This window comes from Chenopodium quinoa, unplaced genomic scaffold (genome assembly GCF_001683475.1).
Source record: "Chenopodium quinoa cultivar QQ74 unplaced genomic scaffold, ASM168347v1, whole genome shotgun sequence".
Taxonomy (NCBI): domain Eukaryota; kingdom Viridiplantae; phylum Streptophyta; class Magnoliopsida; order Caryophyllales; family Amaranthaceae; genus Chenopodium; species Chenopodium quinoa.
The window spans coordinates 2,435,351-2,456,072 of NW_018744167.1; the positions used below are offsets into that span (position 1 = coordinate 2,435,351).

The 20,722-nt window shown below is 33.5% G+C and overlaps 2 protein-coding genes across 2 annotated transcripts; one reads left to right on the forward strand and one right to left on the reverse strand.

Annotated features, from left to right (window-relative positions):
• Window positions 1-5,936: 5,936 nt before the first annotated feature.
• Window positions 5,937-7,359, reverse strand: LOC110693904 (probable membrane-associated kinase regulator 6). The gene has a single exon (XM_021871078.1). It carries the CDS (start codon window positions 6,958-6,960, stop codon window positions 6,283-6,285), a length of 678 nt encoding a protein of 225 aa, XP_021726770.1. The 5' UTR covers window positions 6,961-7,359; the 3' UTR covers window positions 5,937-6,282.
• Window positions 7,360-16,785: 9,426 nt separating this feature from the next.
• On the forward strand, window positions 16,786-20,713 carry LOC110693905 (G-type lectin S-receptor-like serine/threonine-protein kinase At5g24080). The gene is made up of 5 exons (XM_021871079.1): window positions 16,786-17,044; window positions 17,786-19,149; window positions 19,301-19,481; window positions 19,687-20,140; window positions 20,240-20,713. Exons 1-5 carry the CDS (start codon window positions 16,800-16,802, stop codon window positions 20,579-20,581), a joined length of 2,586 nt encoding a protein of 861 aa, XP_021726771.1. The 5' UTR covers window positions 16,786-16,799; the 3' UTR covers window positions 20,582-20,713.
• The last annotated feature ends 9 nt before the right edge of the window (window positions 20,714-20,722 follow it).

The window sequence follows — 20,722 nt, forward strand, 5'->3', positions numbered from 1 at the left end:
TACATATGCAGTGTAAAATTTGACTATATAAGTATACTTCGTATATACTATCCAATATCCGGCATTATACAGTAGCATTGAATTCTAAATAATTAATTAGGTTGGCAATGAAAAAAGGCTTAGCTTTGATGTTAACTTTTCTCTCATTAAATAATTCTTTGTGTACCCTAAAATACTCCAGTTACGAGATCATTCAATTCCTTCAATCTTGTAAGTCGGTATTGCATGCAAGGGTTCAAGATGATGCGTTTGTCCTTACTTAGACCTTAGCTACCAATACATCACATTATTCTTACTACTTACAACATACTTCTTATATGGATGGATTTACGTTTTTTAATCTGATAATGATATTTATAATTACCAACATCATGTAAGATAAGTGATTGAACGGAGATAAATATCCTTACTCGAACTTTGTTATTCAAGATCTCAAATTTAATTACAATTAGAGTTTAGCCTTTTCAATTCCGAGAGAGTTTACATTTAATTACCCTACTAATATCGATCTATTGAGTATATGTATACTTGTATGACCAAACTAAGGCAAATAAGATATATCAGAATGAAGGGCGTTGAATCAATTTAATCAATTAGGGCGTACTTTAATTGTTAATTAATCAATTATTGCACGATATTACATCCATCTCGAATTATTTGTCATTTAATTAAGAGAGAGAGAAAACTATTGAGCTATTAATCTTCTAATAAATTAAAATATCGTACCAATTTAAAAAACCTAATTCTCCCTCAACGACCCTTGGGAATTTCCATCAATTTGTCAAGGACAGAGATAATATTAGGGACCATTATTTGTTGGTATAATTGGAGCTTCATTTGAAAAACTCCACAAATTCAAGCAATAGAAGGAACAATTTAATTTATTCATCTTGGACATATATATATGATAAACACACTATTTTTGTAAACAATAGTGACTAGCAAATTAATATTAGCAACAAATCTAGCAAAAGTACAAGTACGACTATATATAATAACTATTATAAGGTTTTTGGTCCCCCTCAAACCTAGCTAATTACGAATGGGGCTCCAAGTGGTAGAAGGTAAATAACTCAACTATCGGTCCCTAACCTACATGATTTTCACTTAGAAGAAAACAATGTAAGTAAACAAATTAGGGGAAGATAAATACTCTATCTGTTTCATATTAATCACATTTTATACGTCATTTATAATATCAATACATTATACAATCTTTCAATTAGTTTAAATAATTACATCATAATAATAAGATGTTTCTTATTAGTTTTAGATTAGCAATACATATGTATAATTATAGAATAATACAGATCAGAGTCTATTTAGAAATAGAGAGAGTGTGTATCATGATTCGAGAAGACAAACAAAAGAGACATTATCAAGGATTTTTGGAATATATGGTAGCAACGTTTGTCTATGTCTCCTTATCTCGCTAAAAGACATGTGACAATGTCACTGTTCTTTCAAATTCAAGCTCAAGAAATACAATCTCAATCCCATTTGCCTATGTCGGGAAGAGAAGGCCCCTTATTTAAATTTTAATTTTAATTTTCTAAGTTTGTGATGTTTGTTACTTCACTATATATAATTATTATAATAATTTATTGGAAGAAGATGAAGAAATTTGTTTTTTTCCTGATTTTAGTGAGGGACCATTATATTTAATTTGTGATATAAAATATGAAACTTCGTATGATTTTCCCACGTAATAATATCGATACCTAGAAGATTGAAGTAAAATATGAGAATAGGGAAACTTGGAAAAGTAAAATTGTACGAGTAACTAATATATTTATATCATGACTTCATTTATTTTGATTTGAAGAAGCATAACTTCCATTATATGCATGGAGTGGTCTCATTGTAAGATTCATTATGAGATCAATGCAATGGATAGGGTTCGACTTAAATAAATGAATTTGGAGGGGGGAAATGATTTATTGAAAATTTGAATTGAAGGTAAGACTATTTGAAATGCAATCCTTTACAATGAATTTGCTTGTTCAAATTTGTCCATATATGGTTGTTCATCATATAATTAAATCAGAAATGTTCTAAATAGAAAAGCAATTTCACATGATTAGTAAATAAAAGTCAAATATATTATGAGAAGGTATTGGGTGCGGACTGCAGTACGCATGATTTGCGTACGACAGACTTGGCTGATATGTTTCACTTGTTGGCTGATATGTTTTTTGTGTTGGCTGATATATTCCTTTTGTTAATTGATATGTTTTTTTTTTAATGTTTAATATGTTTCTTTTGTTGGCTGCTACCAGACATCAGTCACGTTTTTTTAGTTGGCTGATATCTTTATTTTGTTGGCTGATATGTAGATTTTAATTGTTGGCTTATATGTATCATTTTGTTGGCTGATGTGTTTATTTTGTTGGCTTACCTGTTGCTTTTGTTTGCTGATTTCATCCTTTTGTTGGCTGATATGCTTCATTTGTTGGCTGATATGTTCCTTCTGTTGGCTGATATGTATATTTTGTTAGATGATATGTATGTTTCATTTGTTGGCTGATATGTTCCTTGTGTTGATTGGTACGTTTTATTAATGTCTGATATGCCTCTAATGTTGACTGATATCACACATCAAGTGGCTGATATGTTCATTTAATGGCTAATATGCTTCATTTGTTGGCAAATATGATTAAAAACATACAATATGTATTTATTTCCTTCTCTCTCCTCTTTCCCCCTCTTCCTCTCTTTTTTTCTCTCTGTTTCAAATGAGAATGGGGGTTCTCATTAACAATAAACAAATAAAATAAGCCATCGTCCACAAATCCTCATGCCACCACCGATCTCACCGTTCACCGAACCCACCAACCACCGCATCACCAGCCACGTAACTCACTAACCACCGCATCACCAGCCGAATCCACCAACCACTGAACCCACCAGCCGCAAATCGCCAACCACCAAACCCACCAACCATCGCATCACCAGCCACAAATCACCTACCACCGAACCCACCAACTAACCATTGCATCACCAGCCGAACCTGCCAACCACCGAACCCACCAACCACCTTGTCTTTCCTCACTCAAATCGCACCCCTTGCCTTTCCTCGCTCAAGCCGACGCATCGCAGCCACCACCACATCTACCTTAAGCCAAAGCGGCACCACCACCACCTCTACCTTAAGCCAAAGCGGCACCACCACCACCTCTACCTTAAGCCAACGCCGCGCCATTAGCACCTCCAATTGTAAGTTTTATTTTGCTTTTTTTCGACATAGAGTTACTTATTTGTTTTAATTTGTGATTTGTTTTGATTTTGGGGATTTAATTTTTTCTAAGTATTATTTTGGTTTTGCAGGTGATGGAAGGATGGAGTAAGGGGATTTTGCAGGTGGTGGAAGGATGTAGTAAGGATGCCGCTGCCCCGCTGCTGCACAAACTATTGGGTGCGGACTGCCGCGCACCCAATAGTTTGTGATATATTATACGGCAATGTATATTATATTTAATTTGTCTCCTCTTCCTAATTTGACGATTTGTATGCTTCCATCGATCCCTTTTACCTTTGGTTTCTCTAACTCTTAAGTTTCAAAGCAAACAAAACGATTTAATCTTAATCTTAACCCAAAACTCATATACTAATTTAAGTTGGTGACAATAATGTATATACAAATAAATTGTTTATAAAACAAGAAACTCGCCAAGTTCAATTGCAATTTGTTTGAAAAAATAATTGTGCTCCCATTAAAGATTTTAACTTAGTATTTAAACTAAAATAATGTATTTATTTAAAATTGTCTTATCTTCGAAAATTTCAAACTCAAAATTAAAGATTTTTGGATCCACCACTTATTGGCCATATATATATAATAATATGTCAAAAGAGCAAAAGATATTGCTAGCTAACTGGGGCTGAAATTACCCAAGTTCCATTTAATTCCATGGTTCCATATTCCAATTTATCCTTCATTTTTTATTATCAAATTGAGCATAATTTTATAATTCAAGTGAGAATTTAAAACATGTACGTTGAGGTCAAGCATCGACCTAATTATTAATACATAAATACTCGTAGTACATATTTGATGATTTATATTGAAAGAAAAAAGGGGGACAACTAGATTGATTATTTTATGCATATTCGTCTTAAAATATGTGAGTCTAAACAACAAAAGGAGGAGAAAGAAGCATTCTGCCTTACATACTACGTATATGCTCCCCTCAAAAATAAAAATATAAGAAATACTACGTATATGTTTAATTTATGTGTGACCTACTCTAATTTTTTAAAATCATGTCTTATACAAGTATTTCATGCTCCTATTAGTGAAATACACTAGCTACCAAACTAGGATTAAATATTTTTTTTTTCTTTTTTTCTTTTTTTGCAACGCAGTATGAATTGCCTTGTATAACTACCATAATACGAGTACACATTAGAGCGAGGTTTGGAAAATTTAATGCAAAATCTAATTGATCATCAATTTTTAGTAAAATTATTAAAGCTAAGATTGATAGTTTAATTTAGAATAATATCAAAACAAATATAATAATATTACACATTAATATATTCTTTTTTATTATTTAATTGTAGAGATTTTTTTTCTTTTTTTTCTTTTTTGTCAAAGATTATTCAATCCGATGGCATATAGTAATTCTCATGGTATTTGAACAAATCTAATGGCAGATGTGTTATAATACGGAGTACTATATACCACGAGTAAATAGTCTAACTACTCGTATATATTATAGTACATTTGTATTATATTTTCAGTTAAAACAACGGATTTCGGATGAAAAAAATATATAATAACAATGCATAAACTCCCAATTAAAAGGCATAATTAGATGATGGATGGCTAGAAATAGACGAAACATATCTAAAAAAACAAGGAGAAGATAAGGATTCCTTTGTTTGGATGATTCCCTTAATTTGCTTGATATCATCATAGTGGACCATCTCTTAAGTTTTGTATGAAGTATGAACCCCATCTTTTTCCTTACAAAAAAGGGAAGAATTTTATGACATAAGCAACTAAAAACCTACTCAAGAATAATTGTTATAAATATATGCATTAATAGTATATAGTATACGGTGTACTTTTGTATCGTGACTTGTGATATGAGACCGATCATGAAATATTTAGGCAATTTCGTCAAATTTTCATTTAATTATATAACAAAGAATTGAAAAGGAATTATATTTTTGCGGTTTTGCCCCCACCTCATCCATGTTCATCTCTTTTTGGTTGGTTGGAAAGATTGGTAGAGGCTCCTATAATAACTAGACTTGACTTGGAATTGAGGGTTAGTATGTTTTACATAAGAGAAAGACAAGATCAAAACACTCAACTAGTTGAAGCGTTGTACGGGTTGAGCTTGTTTATGTACGGAGTGATTAAGTTGATTGATTCAAACTTGGTTGAGGTTGCGTCGAGGTTGAAATCGATAAAAATATATTGAACCGAATATACTTTAACCTAACTCAAGCCGAGCTAAGCTCAACTCAACTCAACTCAACTCAACATGTTAGTTATGTTACCAAGTGATTCAATTCAATTCATAATACCCATGTTTCAAGCAATGAATTTATGTTATGGGGCAAAATATTAAGCAATGCCCAATTGTTAGAGACACACCACGAGCACATCAAGGAGTCTATATACTTGAATGATATTACAAGGAATATTTTTGTTATTTTAGTTACAGGCTGTACCAAATAATGATACTCATAATTATTGTCATAATATTGAAATTATAGGCCCAAACTGGAAAAAAAAGGTGTGACAATCTACATGTTAAACTGTCATATCACACAGAAAATTTACAATATTTTGTTTATCGAGGAACAAATAGAGAAACCCAGTTGCAAACATGACATGTAAAACAGTAAAACGGTATTTTGATATCGATGTTATAAAGACATACACCCGATAAAATAAGAATGATACAAATCGATACAATATATATTATCAAAACTGCAATTTCTCTTCTATTGTTTATGTAACAAGGGAAAAAAAGAAGATAAAAAGAAAATTCTTATAAATGAATACTCTCTTTTTTCTTCTTGTCCCATAACAGGACCACTACATTAAGTTGCACCATAATGGTAGCAAAGAAAGGGAGAGTACATGGAAAGGATGAGAGCGAGAACACAAACATCTCTGAACCTCTCATTCCCTTTATCTGCAAAATCGTAAAATTTAGTACTCCATAATATGGTACTTGTTTCTATCATCACGGTATTATGGCTCCTTCTCTATGTACAAAACCTGTCATTACATAACTACAAGAATACTGAAGAGCTCTAAAATTACATACCAATTGATTTTTTACAGTGAAGAACCGCCTCATTAATTGAGCTCTCGGAATCACAAGACCGCCTCATGTCACCAGGGAAGGAACCTACACTAGTTCGAGGTGATGCTTGTGGTGAAAATGAACTGCTCTTATTCTTCACCCAGATTCCATCATCAGCTGCTCTATTTTTTGACTTTGATCTGCAACATCTCAGTTTTTCCAATAATGGGAACAAAAAGTACAAATATTTTTCAAACATCTTCCTGGACAATAAGCTCCTACACCTTCTCAAGGAAGAACAACGGATCTTACGATCACCTGAAGCAGTGTTTCTGTTCTGAAATTCTGACAAAGGAGAAGCACATGGACTTGAATCACTATATGCTTGGTTCCTTGATGAGTTAACAAGAGGCATGAGGAGGCCATCACAGAAGAGCTCATCGGCATGTACAATGGCATCCGTAGTTTGCTCCAAGAATGGAAGATTAAAATCAAAATCCTTGTCTAGTTTCTTAAACCTCTTTGAAGCCGGCATGTTTGGGTCCATCTCGATGAAAAAAGACTCATCGGATGAATCCATAGCAGCTCTGAAGGATTCACTGAGGCTTTCAAGGGATGGTTTTAGGTTTATCAGCCAACTGTACGAAAAGCTTTCAATAGAAAGAGGTTGGGATGATTCAATAATGGCCATACTGCAATAAAATAACTAAACACAGAAGACAGAATTATACTTGTAATATATATAAGCAGTTGCCTGACCTCTGCATTCTGAAATGCATCTAGGACATATATATATATACCCACACCAAACAATGAGAGCATATAATAAATTATGACTGTTATGACAAGAGACAACGATATTTAATGATTCGAAAAGGAAAAGGAAAAAGAAACAGAATATAGCAACCCCACATGTACCCACAAAGGTCACAATAGATGTAACCCTCCCAGCATCTCTAGTTTATTGTCACTTTTTTCGATTTATATTCAGTTCTGTCACGTTTTCCTAACGAAGTCTACTCCATATGAAAGTTTAAATGAGTATATGATTATTCAGCAACTAATACTTAGGTTTTGTTTACTTCACCTTAAAAATATATATATATATATATACTTCCTCGGCCCCAGGCGATGGTCAACAATATATATATATATATATATATATATATATATATATATATATATATATATATATATATATATATATATATATATATATATATATATAAGGCTTTGTTCTTTTCACCTTTAAAAAAATGTTCAGTACTTGTAAATATAAGTTAAGTTCAATAAAAATAAAAAAAAAAAGTTAAATAAAAAATAAAATAAAAAAGTTTGTTCCGTAGAAATAAGTTAGAATTAGTATAAATAATTTAAATTTAGCAAAAAATAACTTAAGTTCAACAAAAATGATTTAAGTTATAAATTTAGTTACTATCAAGTGAAGAGAATATGGCCTAAGTTTAGTGAAGTTAGTGACTCCAAAGAGCAAATAATTAAGGAAATTAGTAAGATAAGTTTAACTCAGTAAAGATCAGTTTTGATAAGAAAAAATCAATTTTAACCAGAAAAGATTTTAAGTTCAATGACTAGTTTCACTTCAGCAAAAATAAGAAGAAAGCAGGGCCTTAATATGAAGTAATATAAAAGTCTGAATATCTTGACTTATGTTCATGCACTGTACAGCCACTTAAAGGTTCTAATTATAGCTTAACCTAGAAAAAGGTATAACAGTGATTAGGGATTATGAGAACAGGTTCATGCATGCTACAAATGATACTTTAAACACTTTTTTCATACAGAAAAAAATTAATAAAGCATTTTATCTAGTCTTATGCTTTTAACTTTTTCTAAAGAGCTACATTCTGTTTCTGGACAAAGAAGTTGATCTTGAGTCACCTGCCTTTGTTTTGTTATAATCATAACTTCTGGTACTCTAATAGTATTTTAATGGAGAAAATAATAGAGCAATTTTAAGAGAATGAAATCATTATCTTACATTTGAAAAAACCCAACTGCTGCAGCAGAACTTGGAACTTGGACGGCCGCATACAATGTCCTGCAAGTAATGGTGTTTTAGGTAGAATATTTAAAAAAGCAATCAAATGTAGGCATAAAAATGAGCAGTAACCATTCAGAATATTGAGCAGTAATCAAAATTTGTAGTTCTATCAACTAGATCACAAATTGATGGGGCTAAATTGAAAATGAATGGTCAAATTTTGATATTAATAAGGCCTTTACAGCAATCAACGTGAACAATATGTTGTAAGAACTAAATAACCCAATTTAGAAAGAAAACAACTAAATAAGTGGTTTAGGTAATATAGCGGCCACATAAAATTCCTAAGCCATTTCTTATGCTCCCCACATTCTCCTACATTCCTCTAATACAGTTTTTATATTTTTAAGAACAAGATTGCATACTTGAACTTCCTCATAACCTCACCCTCAATCTATACTAAATCATTGTCGTTAGTGTAGTCCTTGTGTACATGCAGCCAAACACTGCGCCCCCTCCCAAGAGAAAAGAAGGTACTACAGGTCAGTACAAATAAGAGATGCAAAGAAGACATTAACATGAGTTGGCCTTTTATCTGCTGGCGACTCTTTAAAAATGTTTACACTTAACACTGTACAGACATATCTGAAAATGAAAGGCGGAAAATATCAGATACTCTTGGTAATCAGAGCTCAGATTTTCACATCCACAAGGCTGTTCTTCTTAAGATTTGATCCACAAGATAGATTTCCTTATGAGTGTAATCCCTACCCTTATGCTCTCAATTTACAAAGAAAGAAATAAAAGGAATACGTGCAAGAGATAAAAGTGGAGCCAAAATATTTAGCTTCTATCTCAAAGCCAACCTAGAACAGCAAAATCAGAAGACAAGGGTCCCATACTTGTCTAGTAAAGAGGAGAATAGTAGCCAAGGTAATTAAGGACCAGAAAGAGAAAGTGATTCAAAATATATACATCTCATGATGCTCTTATATCAATAATATAACATAAAATTTACAGATTTAGAGTACATCAAAACATTCATACAATGTCTTAAAAACTAGACTATTAATGACCTAGATGAAGTCATAGGTTGCAAACTACATAAGGCCCAGATTAAAGCCATTTCTGCTAAAAATAAAATGTGAAGCAGCACTCAGGCACTGCTGAAAAGAGTTAAAGAAGATAAAGCACCCAGGTAACTTCTTAGTTCTTATCCTAGGTAAGACGGGTGACTTAAAAAGGTAAAGACAGGTAGGGAGCATGTGAAAGCAAGACAGTAGTAACATAGATACATTTTGAGTTTACCAAGATATATACCTCTCAATAAATTCTCTTCATGGCTGTCAGAAAGGTATGTTTGTCACAAATGATTTTTCATGTCAGTGGTCCTCGATTTTCTGGAAACTTTCATAATAACATCATTTAAACCACTGCAGGCTGCAGCTCATGTTCTGAATATCACATTCACGTTTCTGTCGGCCTGTCGGGACTCCATATAAGAAGTCAGCGGATCAACAATAGCACTAAGATATTAGTCTGATTGCCACAAGCTATTACTCAGATCAGGAACCAGTGTTGGACAGAGTTATATTTCAAGTGTCAGATGCAAACACTTTTATGGAACTTTTACGTTTCTTTTAGTCCAATAAGTATCAAAATTCCGAATTCTTGTAAGAGAATCTTTGAGAGGAAATGAAGACTCCAAGAAACACAACTTAAACAGTATAATCATCAGATTGGTAGACGCATTCTCGCCAGCCATTATTTTCACAGGAAGCTATAATAACAAACAACAGGACAGATATGTGATCAGAAGTGGTTCCAGTAAATGCCTGTTTCACTGTGGTTTCTTTGAGTATCAAAGAACTTGACACCAATCATGGGTTGAGGAAGAAATTACAACAGACAAATGACTTTTTTTTTTTTTTTTTGGAACTTCAGAACTGAGGACAATGTAACAGAAAAAGTTAGTGACAGGTATTGTTACTGGACACTTAAATCTAGTATCCACTGTGAGTAGAATATGGAGAATATTTATTTGCAGACTTGCAAAAATTACTTACTTAGTTACATATTTTAGATCAAAGAAACATAAATGAAACAATACTATGAATGGAGCATTAGCTTTCCTGAGAAATAAACCTCCAAGCCATCTTACCTAAAAAAAAGAAAGGGAAGGAGAGAAAACATGAAAAGTGGATGAATTCCCGCAAAATTACAAAAGGCGAGGACTTTGGTCATCTTTCTGAAATGTCTGTACCCTGTCTATCTACAACTCATTGCTTCTGCCTACAGCTTCTATAATCAAAATCATATATTTCATATTACATGAAGGTAGCTAGTCCGTGGAACAGATTTGCATGGATTTCATCGCAAAACTGCAACATTACAGAAATGTAGATCAAGCTGAATTTACATTGATCTCATACAGCTAGGCCTTTTTTTGTAAGGAATGTAAAATTGCTATAGAAGACAAAATAATAGCAATTGGTGAATAAATGCTGATATCTAATTGATAGCCTGTACATAAGTAAGATTAATGAAAGAAATTTGAGACCAAAACATGAAACATGAAAGAATCTTACATTCTTACCTACAACATTATTCTACCACATACAGTTGAAAGGATACATCAACTTCTTATGCTCTGTTTAATTGATTATTTTCTTTATTTTGTCTCCATTAGTTATTGAGTTCAAGATGGTTCCAAGGATAGTTTAGATCTAAATGGGCTTCACTATATTAAGTTACAAGAGATTTGATGGTCACCCCACATAGCAGTATCATAATTGAATTGGTCTTCGATAAAACAGTACAACGCACATGGTACAACCCATTGGAGAAACTAAATAAAAGTCTTAAATGACTAAACTAGCATCAATAATGGATACTCAGGTGATAGCCATAATAGTGCCCACCTAAAACGAAGCATAATATTTCTTAAGTCCCACCTTCCAAGCACAAATACAATGAAAGACTGAACAGGTGAGACAACACCTTACTCATAAAGAGAACACACAATGTGATTGCATGGTACATTTAGCACGGACATTGGGCACTCAATAGTAATTCAACACTAGTCAGTGTTCAAGTAAATGATCGCAATAAAATGCTCCATTAAATGCCATTATCTCTCGGAATACTACGTTCAGTAGTTTAGTACCCAAAGTTATACCCTTGTACTCCATCAAAGATTCAAAGGCATCTATAAAAAATGAGAGTCCAAGAAACTATTTCATTTTCTAGGGTCCCAATCCTATCCAATCTACGTAGATCACCTCAAACTCTAGCCAAGTAATTATTAGAAAAACCAAAACCTTATATCATGCATCTATGCCAACCTGGAAATGGCTCAGTTGCAGCTAACATATTATCATACCACATCTTTAACAGCAAAACCTATGAACAAAACTACATACATGTACTATTATCACCACCTCTCTCTCTCTCTCTCTCTCTCTCTCCCTCAAGACTAAAGCCTAACTTATCAAAAGAAAGAAAATAAGAAATTTAATTGATCAACGCCTCATTTAATAGACTTAGAGGATCGTTATTCCTCAACAATAAAGATAAAAGAAGGTTACCTTTAAGTATACAACACTTCTAAACTGTTCAATGTCGAAATGTATGAGCTTAAAGTGGTGAATTCTAACCTACATTCACACCCAAATAAGCAGCCCCCCTCCCACACCCTCCTTAATCTGGCCGTAGATAAGAGCTTGTTTAGTTTCATGACAATACTACATCAACCATCTCATACTCCTATTTTTAGATCAACAGTTTCTCAATTTAGATGAAAAAGGGCAACAATTAGAGCACTACACCCTAACAAACGACTCATCCTCTCAATTTGAAAACGAGACAATTAGCCATAAAGGTCATGACATAAGAATTGACAAGAGTGGCAAATCACCCCCCAATACTCATTGAATGAGCACAATTACAAAATATTTGTTCCAAAACAAGCTTTAGAAGAATGTAAACCAATAAAATTGTTGTAATTAATCAGTAATTACAACAAAACAAGTCATCAAGTAAACCCTAAAATGAAAAATTGAAAAGGGGACACCCTAAATTACTAATTCCATCAAACTATATCGCAAAACCTTGAGCAATTTCAATAATGCAAGTCAAATAAGCATGATTAAAACCCAATCGACAACACCGGGGGCTCAATTGTATGGAAACCCTAAATTATAGATCAATTTTATGAAACAAAAAAATAAATAAATAATTGATTCGAAGGATTAATGAAACTCACGGTACTCCGAAGACGTTAAGAGTAGTGATCGAAGAGATGGATGAATTTTAATCGCCATTGAATTGCAGGTTAGTGTTATGGTGCAGAAATTTTTTGAAGTCGAAAATGTGTGAAAAAAAAGGAGATGGACAATAATTCGCGCCAAAACAGTAATGCGCGGTTGCAAACCATATTGCAGTCTTGCACCCGCCGTTGGTTATATTAATTCACCAACGAACTCTTCTGTCTAGCTGTTGGCTTGAAGGCCCGGTGGAGAATCGAGTCTTGTCAAATTTTATCATAAAACCGGTTGTACATATGGAGTTGATTTGAAATCTTACGAAATAATAACAATTGAGTTACTTTTCGGTTAAGTAGTTGTAGTAATTTTACCAACTTATAACTATTTTATTTCCTCCCAAAAAATCTATTAATTATTACTTAAATAAGTTATGTTTACATCGATCATTTTGGACATATGTCAAGCTATCATTAAAAAAAAAAAATCCGCCAATATAATATATGATGTCAGCTGAATTTGTTTTTTTTTTTTAATTATCCTACCTAGCTTATTTTTCAGAAGTACATTGTATAGTATTTTTTTAAACTGAATTAATTCATTAATAAAAAGGTCATACGGCATCTACATTGTATAGTTTTATTGGGAATAACATGTATCATTAATGTAATATAATGTATACTATTTTTAATATCTTAAGCACAACTAATCAAAAATAATTTTTTCTTCTCAATTATAGTTTTAATAATTTTTGCCTTATTATTTCATCTTTCTTATATGCATTGCATTTGGTTATTCCACATGAGTTGCCTCATAATTTAGGGAAATTCTACATGGTGGCCTCATGAATTCAACTTTTCTACGTGGAAGACAAACTTTTTTCCAACTCTCTAAAATGGCACCAAGGTTTAGAAAAAATTAACCATAGTGCCCTTTTTTAGGTTTATGGCTAACTTTTTTAGTTAAAATGGTTAACCTTTGATTTTTTTTATTAAAAAATTATTTAAATTATAATATAAAATAATAAAATTAGCAAAAAAAAAGTAAAAACAAAAAAATTCTCAGCCACCCCACAAACCCTAACCTTGCCGGAATCTGACCAGCCACCAACTCCCGACCAACCACCACTGGGAAGCAGCGAAACCAACACCACCAATAACCTCCTTAAACCGCTGCCATCACCGACCCACAAAAACCCACTCCCACAAACTTTGAAATCGCCACCATTCTTACCGCCTAACTCGAAACCACCACCACCTAACTCGAAAAATCGACTCCCAAAAACCCAGATTCACCACCGCCCACTTGCGAACTCAAATCTGATGACATAGACGAACGACGATGAAGATTTTGATTTGTTGAGCCGATTTTGATTAGGTGGAATTGGTGGGGTTTTGGGTGGTGGTACAGGCTTTCGGTGGGATGGTTCGATTTGGTGCATGCACTGTGTTGTTTGAATTGGTGGGGTTGCATTGTTAGAGAAGATAGTGTTGGTTGTGGTGAGTTTTGGGATGGTTGACTAGAGGGCGAAGGTGAGTCTTAGGTGGTGGTTTCAGTTGGAGGTCAGGAGTTGGCTGGGAGGTGGTTTCGATGGTCGGGAGTTGGTTGGGAGGTGGTTTTGGTGGTCGGGAGTTGGCTGGGAGGTGGTTTCGGTGGTCGGGAGTTGGTGGCTGGGCGGATTCCGGCAAGATTAGGGTTTGTTGGGTGGTTGGGAATTTTTTTGTTTGTTTTTTTTTTTTTTACTTTTTTTTTATTATCTTAAAATATAATTTAAATAATTTTTTAATTAAAAGAATCAAAGGTTAACCATTTTAACTAAAAAAGTTATCCATAAACCTAAAAAAAGGCACTATGGTTAATTTCTCTAAACCTTGGTGCCACTTAAGAGAGTTGGAAAAAAGTTCGTCTTCCACATAGAAAAGCTGAATTCATGAGACCACCATGTAGAATTTAATTATGGAAAAAAATATATTATTGTTAGATATTTGAATATTAAGGTCATATATCACAAATTAGTTATGGAAAAAAAATTTATACTACCGTGCATCACACGGACACTAATCTAGTATATTAGAATATTATTGTCAGATATTTGAATATTAATGTCATATATTATAATATTATTGTCAGATATTAGAATATTATTGTTTGACATATTGGACTCACGATGAATCGGTTTCACGCAAAACCTTTTCGTTTACGTAGTGCTCATGATCTGCGGACCATCACTACATACATTTGGCATCTAAATAAAGTACGTGTGTTCATGAAAGTAGACGAGTATACACAACAATAAAATGTACATTATTGTTTACTATATTATGTATAGAGTACCGTGTAACCATCGTAAGTTCGTAACGATTGAAGTATACACTTCATTTGTTCCGGTTTGATTTGTCTACTCACCTAAGAGTTGCAAATAAACATTTAATCTTTATAATTATGACAAAAATACTAGTCGATTAGTGTTATTAATATTTTTAGAATTATTATTACCGTTTGCTTAAAAAATGTACAACTTTTAAATAATTATTTATATAGATACAACAGTTAAAACTTCCAAATAATTTTATACCAATATAAGTAATCTACATGTGGGGTTTTGCTTGCTAGTTGCTACCCGAATTCTAGAACATATGTCGATCGGTCAATAAAGGTGATTCAAAGCCGGTGGATTTCATTTATTTATTATCCTTGAATTAATGTAGACTGTTGACCTTACATCCTTTCTTTAATCCATGTCTAATATGAGTATCAAGATCGTAAATCGCAACATAATACAAAACATATTCTAGTGATATCATCTATACATCATACCTAATTTAGTTAATTAACCTCAATAATAAAATTAATTAACCTCAATAATTTAATTAATCCTCCATTGTCATAGTCTACTATATACTATAGAGTAGGAGTATTACTACGTAATAATCAATATGATTCCATGTAATTAATTTATAATTTTTGGTCGTTTTCTCTCTTCCTATAATTAGAATACGGATAAGACATAAGTATATGATTGAAGTACATTTTGTCAACTTATGACCCACACAAACAACCTAACTATGGAAATTTTTCTTACTAAAATGCATGACAATGCATTATGCACCTAAATCTATAATGTTTTATTTTTAAAAAAGGCTTAGCTACTTCATACAATTACTCGTGTTCCCATTGCCAAAGTGTGAAAGTGTTCAAGGTATTTTACTCCTTAAGTCATTGATGGTTGAGGTAAATGTATACTTCGCAATCTCATATTACACTTGTTTTACGTATAAAATAAAAATAAACATTTGACATGTTATTTATTACTCTGTATTATCTTGAATTTTGAGCTATTGTATTCTTTACTATTGAAAATTTTAGATGTAGCAACTTTATCGATGATTCAAACAAGACATGCAATATGTTATTGTAATAAAACTATTGATTTTAGCACTATTCACACACCTCTCTTTGACTGTTTTTTGTGCTTTATATGTAATGAAAAATATAGTCATGTGGGATCTTGTTAGATTCGTCTCCTAATTAACTTTTAAAATATCAACTTTTCATAATTTTTGCTTATTGATAATTAAAGATATTAATGATTGAATAAGTGCGTTATTGATATTGCTGGTGTGTCTTTTAGTATATAGTTATTGATACAACTATACACCCTTTACTTTGCTTCACTTTTGACATTACCAAATTCAAATTATGCGCAGTGTTAGTTTTTTCACGAATTGACATCCAAACCATAAGCTTGAATTATGTTGAATCCTACACAAATTCACAATCATTACATAGACTTTCTAAGCATTAGTTCTCCTACCAACATTAACTTTGTATGTGCTGTTTAACAGCTAAAGTGTGAATACACCATTAACAAGAGGCTCAAAACTGTTTGAATTCAAGAAATTATAACCAAGTATAAACCAAAAGAGACGTGCCTCAAACTTAATTTCAAACACCTATAAATCACCCATAATATATATTCATTGAATTTACTCAAAATATTTTGCAAAACTATAGCAACTTCAACACGTGCCATAATCTCAAAGCTCCAAAGTTCAATTTTTAGATTTTGGACCGACCATATCCAGTTTTTAATCTATTTTATTTTATTTTGAACTTTTTAGGGTTTTAGCTCACCCACTTTGTCCACGTGTCCAAAACCCAATATTCCGCTAACTCATTTTTGACAACTATAAAAACCAAAGTTTCACAATGAAAACAAGTTCGTCATTTCATATAACAATGGCACCTAATACTAATAAGTTTCATATGTATTCATATACTAAAACATTATGTTATATTGCATCAACTTTAGTACTTGGATTTTTTGGTTCAGTGACTAGCCAAATTAGGCCTGGTTCAAGCTTGGTAGCTAAGGAAAACAAAGCTTGGATCTCTGAGAACGGAACTTTTGCATTTGGGTTCACTCCTATGTATACAAATGATCAATTGCAGCTTGGTATTTGGTATAATCAAGTTCATGGAGAAAGAATTTTGGTTTGGTCTGCTAATAGGTAAGCTCCAATCCACCACATTGTACTATTTTTAGCATGTTCGACTTTTTTTGTTACGCACTAGTTGTAAATCATATATCATATACACATCTGTTTATAACTAGTGACGTTGTGAAATTATTTGAACATCGGTCTTGACTTTCAACTAAAATATACGGAGTATTATCGTTATAATTAATAGACTCATAGTAGTGTCATTTCTCGTACTAAAATGCTTAAAATAGGCTTTAGAAACTTTTTGCTACATTTTACAATTCTTTTATTTTTATATTATGTAGAGAAGTACACGATTATAGGATTGATCCAAACTACTTTATTCATCATTTATATAAGTCGTATATATGCATACAAAAATTTATCATAGATCCATAATAAAGAAATAAAGACTAGCTATTCTCCAATGATCATATTTGTCATATCATTTTTCACTGTTCCTCTAATAAGTATTAAGTGTTACTTATTGGGCAAAGATTGCACTATTAAACAAATTACTTTTTCTAGATGAATTCATATATTTGATGTATCATAGCCAAAAGAACAAGAACAAGAATTTTGATGATCATATATACTAGTTAAATAAATTTAGTCAATGAAACATAAATCAAGATTAAAACGCAAGGCATTACTTTTTTTCCTTAGTCATTTTACATCATCCTATTGCAGGGGATGATCATCACATGTACATTTTCCCTACTAATATGTCCTGAAACATCCCAATGATTTCCTTCTCTCTCAATCTAGAGACAATCTGGCCACCAAAAACGCTGTGCTGAGCCTCGACAACACCGGAAACCTCGTCCTCCGCGACGGACGAGCCACCTTATGGTCATCCAACACTTCAAGGGCAGGAGTTGAAGCAGCTGTAATGTCAGAAAGTGGCAACTTTATCCTGTATGATAAAATGCAGGAACCTGTGTTTCAGACTTTTTCTTATCCGTCTGATACATTATTACCTGGTCAACCTTTGAATGTATCATTGGAGCTTACATCATCTAAGAAGTCACCTTCTCATGGAGGTTACTACACTTTAAAAATGCTCCAACAACCAACTTCTCTTAGCCTAGCATTAAGTTATAACTTACCTGATGCACCTGACGACACACTGTCGAATTATTCGTATTGGGCCGGCCCTGATATATCGAATTCCACCGGTGATGTGGTGGCGATGCTAGACGAGAAGGGGAGTTTCGGGGTGGTGTATGGTCCAGGGTCATCTAATGGTGCGGTGTACTTGTACAAAAATGACCGTGACAATGATGGATTATTGTACAATAAGTCATTGACACCGTCTACACGTGCAACGTCCCTAAGGCGGTTAGTACTAGAGGTAAACGGGAATTTGAGGTTATATAGGTGGGATAACGACGTGAATGGATCACGCCAGTGGGTGTCGGAGTGGGCGGCTGTGACTAGCTCATGTGACATTGCTGGAATATGTGGGAATGGTGTGTGTGTCCTAGATAGGACTAAGACGAATTCGTCTTGCTCTTGCTTGCCTGGGACTGTAAGGGTAGGAGAGGATGATGATAGGTGTTTCGAGAACTCTACATTGACCGGGAAATGCAATGGGAGACACGAAAACCTTACTAAAGAGTTCAAGATCATCGCGGTCCAACAAACAAACTATCACTTCTCAGAAGAATCTGTTATAGCTAACTATAGTGACATCCCTACAGTTTCTAAGTGTGGAGATGCTTGCTTAGATAATTGTGAGTGTGTTGCTTCAGTGTATGGGTTGAATGAGGAAAAGCCTTATTGTTGGGTGTTAAGAAGGTTGGATTACGGAGGTTTTGAAGATCCGAGCTCAACTCTATTTGTTAAGGTCTTAGGAAATGATTCGGATTGGGGTGAATCGTCAAGAAAAGAAGGTGATTCAGGAGGGGATGATAGAAGTGCACATGAGAAGGCTTTGGTCATTCCCATTGTATTGAGTATGGGGGTGTTAATTGGGTTGTTATGCCTTTTGTTGTACTACAATGTTCATAGGAAGAGATTGTTGAAGCGAGCAATGGAGAGCTCGTTGATCTTCTCGGGTGCTCCGATTAGTTTCAGCTACCGAGATTTGCAGCATTGCACTTCTAACTTTTCCCAGCTATTAGGAAGAGGTATGGCTTCAAAACTTTCCTTTGCATTAGCCTAGAAAACAGAGGAAAAAAACAGAGGACTATGTTATTCTTTGTTTTGTATGTAAGTATGTTATTAAGCATTTTTAATGTTATGATGTTAATGATTGGATTATGATATTATTTGTGACAGGGGGGTTTGGAACTGTATACAAGGGAAGCCTAGGAGATGGGACTTACATTGCAGTGAAGAAGCTTGACAAAATTTTGCCCCATGGAGAGCGCGAATTTATCACTGAAGTCAATACAATTGGCTCTATGCATCACATGAACTTGGTTCGTCTTTGTGGCTACTGTTCCGAGGGATCACGCAGGTATATCATATTTTGTGACACGACACGCTTATGTGGTGCTATTTAAACTCTTGAAAAGTTTCTCATTTATATAGATAGATCTTTAATTGTACGTCGAGTATAACTGAAATCAAACCAAAGCCATATTTGAACTCAAATCAATCAACCCAAATTACTAGCTCTATTTGTATATTGCTTTTAATTGAAATTATGTGGCTATATGTAGGCTGTTGGTTTATGAATTCATGAAAAATGGATCATTGGACAAATGGATCTTTGCTCCAAACTATAACCGAGACAAAGTACTCGATTGGCCTACACGTTATAATGTAGCCTTAGGCACGGCTCAAGGGATAGCTTACTTCCACGAACAATGTAGGAACCGAATAATTCATTGTGACATCAAGCCAGAAAACATCTTATTAGATGAAAACTTCTGCCCTAAAGTTTCAGATTTTGGACTAGCTAAACTGATGGGAAGAGAACACTCACATGTTGTTACCATGGTTCGAGGTACACGAGGATACTTGGCTCCTGAATGGATTAGTAATCGCCCCATAACCGTTAAGGCAGATGTTTATAGCTATGGAATGCTATTATTAGAAATTATTGGAGGAAGGAGGAACCTTGACATGTCTTATGATGCAGAAGATTTCTTTTACCCTGGATGGGCTTTTACGGTATGCTTTTTAGCACTTCATCTTTATTTCTTTGTTCAAAATTTGTTTTTACGAAACTAAACAACGTCGAGTTTGTAAACAACACTCACTATTTTTCAGGAGATGGTAAATGAACAAGCGATCAAAGTCGTGGATAAGCGATTAGGAGTAGCCGTTGATGAGGAAGAAGTTACAAGGGCTCTCAAGATAGCATTTTGGTGTGTCCAAGATGAAGTTTCAGTGAGACCTTCAATGGGAGAAGTGGTAAAAATGTTTGAAGGCACAATGGAAGTCAATATGCCTCCAATGCCACAAAACATTTTGGAGTTGATTGAAGAAGGATTAGATAATGTATACAAAGCTATGAAAAGAGAAAATGATGATCATACAAGTACTTTTACCGTTAACACAAACCCGTCATCTCGTGCTACATGTAGTTATTCCACTGTCTCACCTCGATGATAAAAGCCAATTTTGTTGTATTATAAGTCAATTTAGGATTTTTTAGCGTAATTGTTAATTTTTCTACAAAATCTATCTTGTTCAATATTTTTTCTCCCACTATGTCTTTACATTAATAAAAGTATTTTTAACTTCAAGACC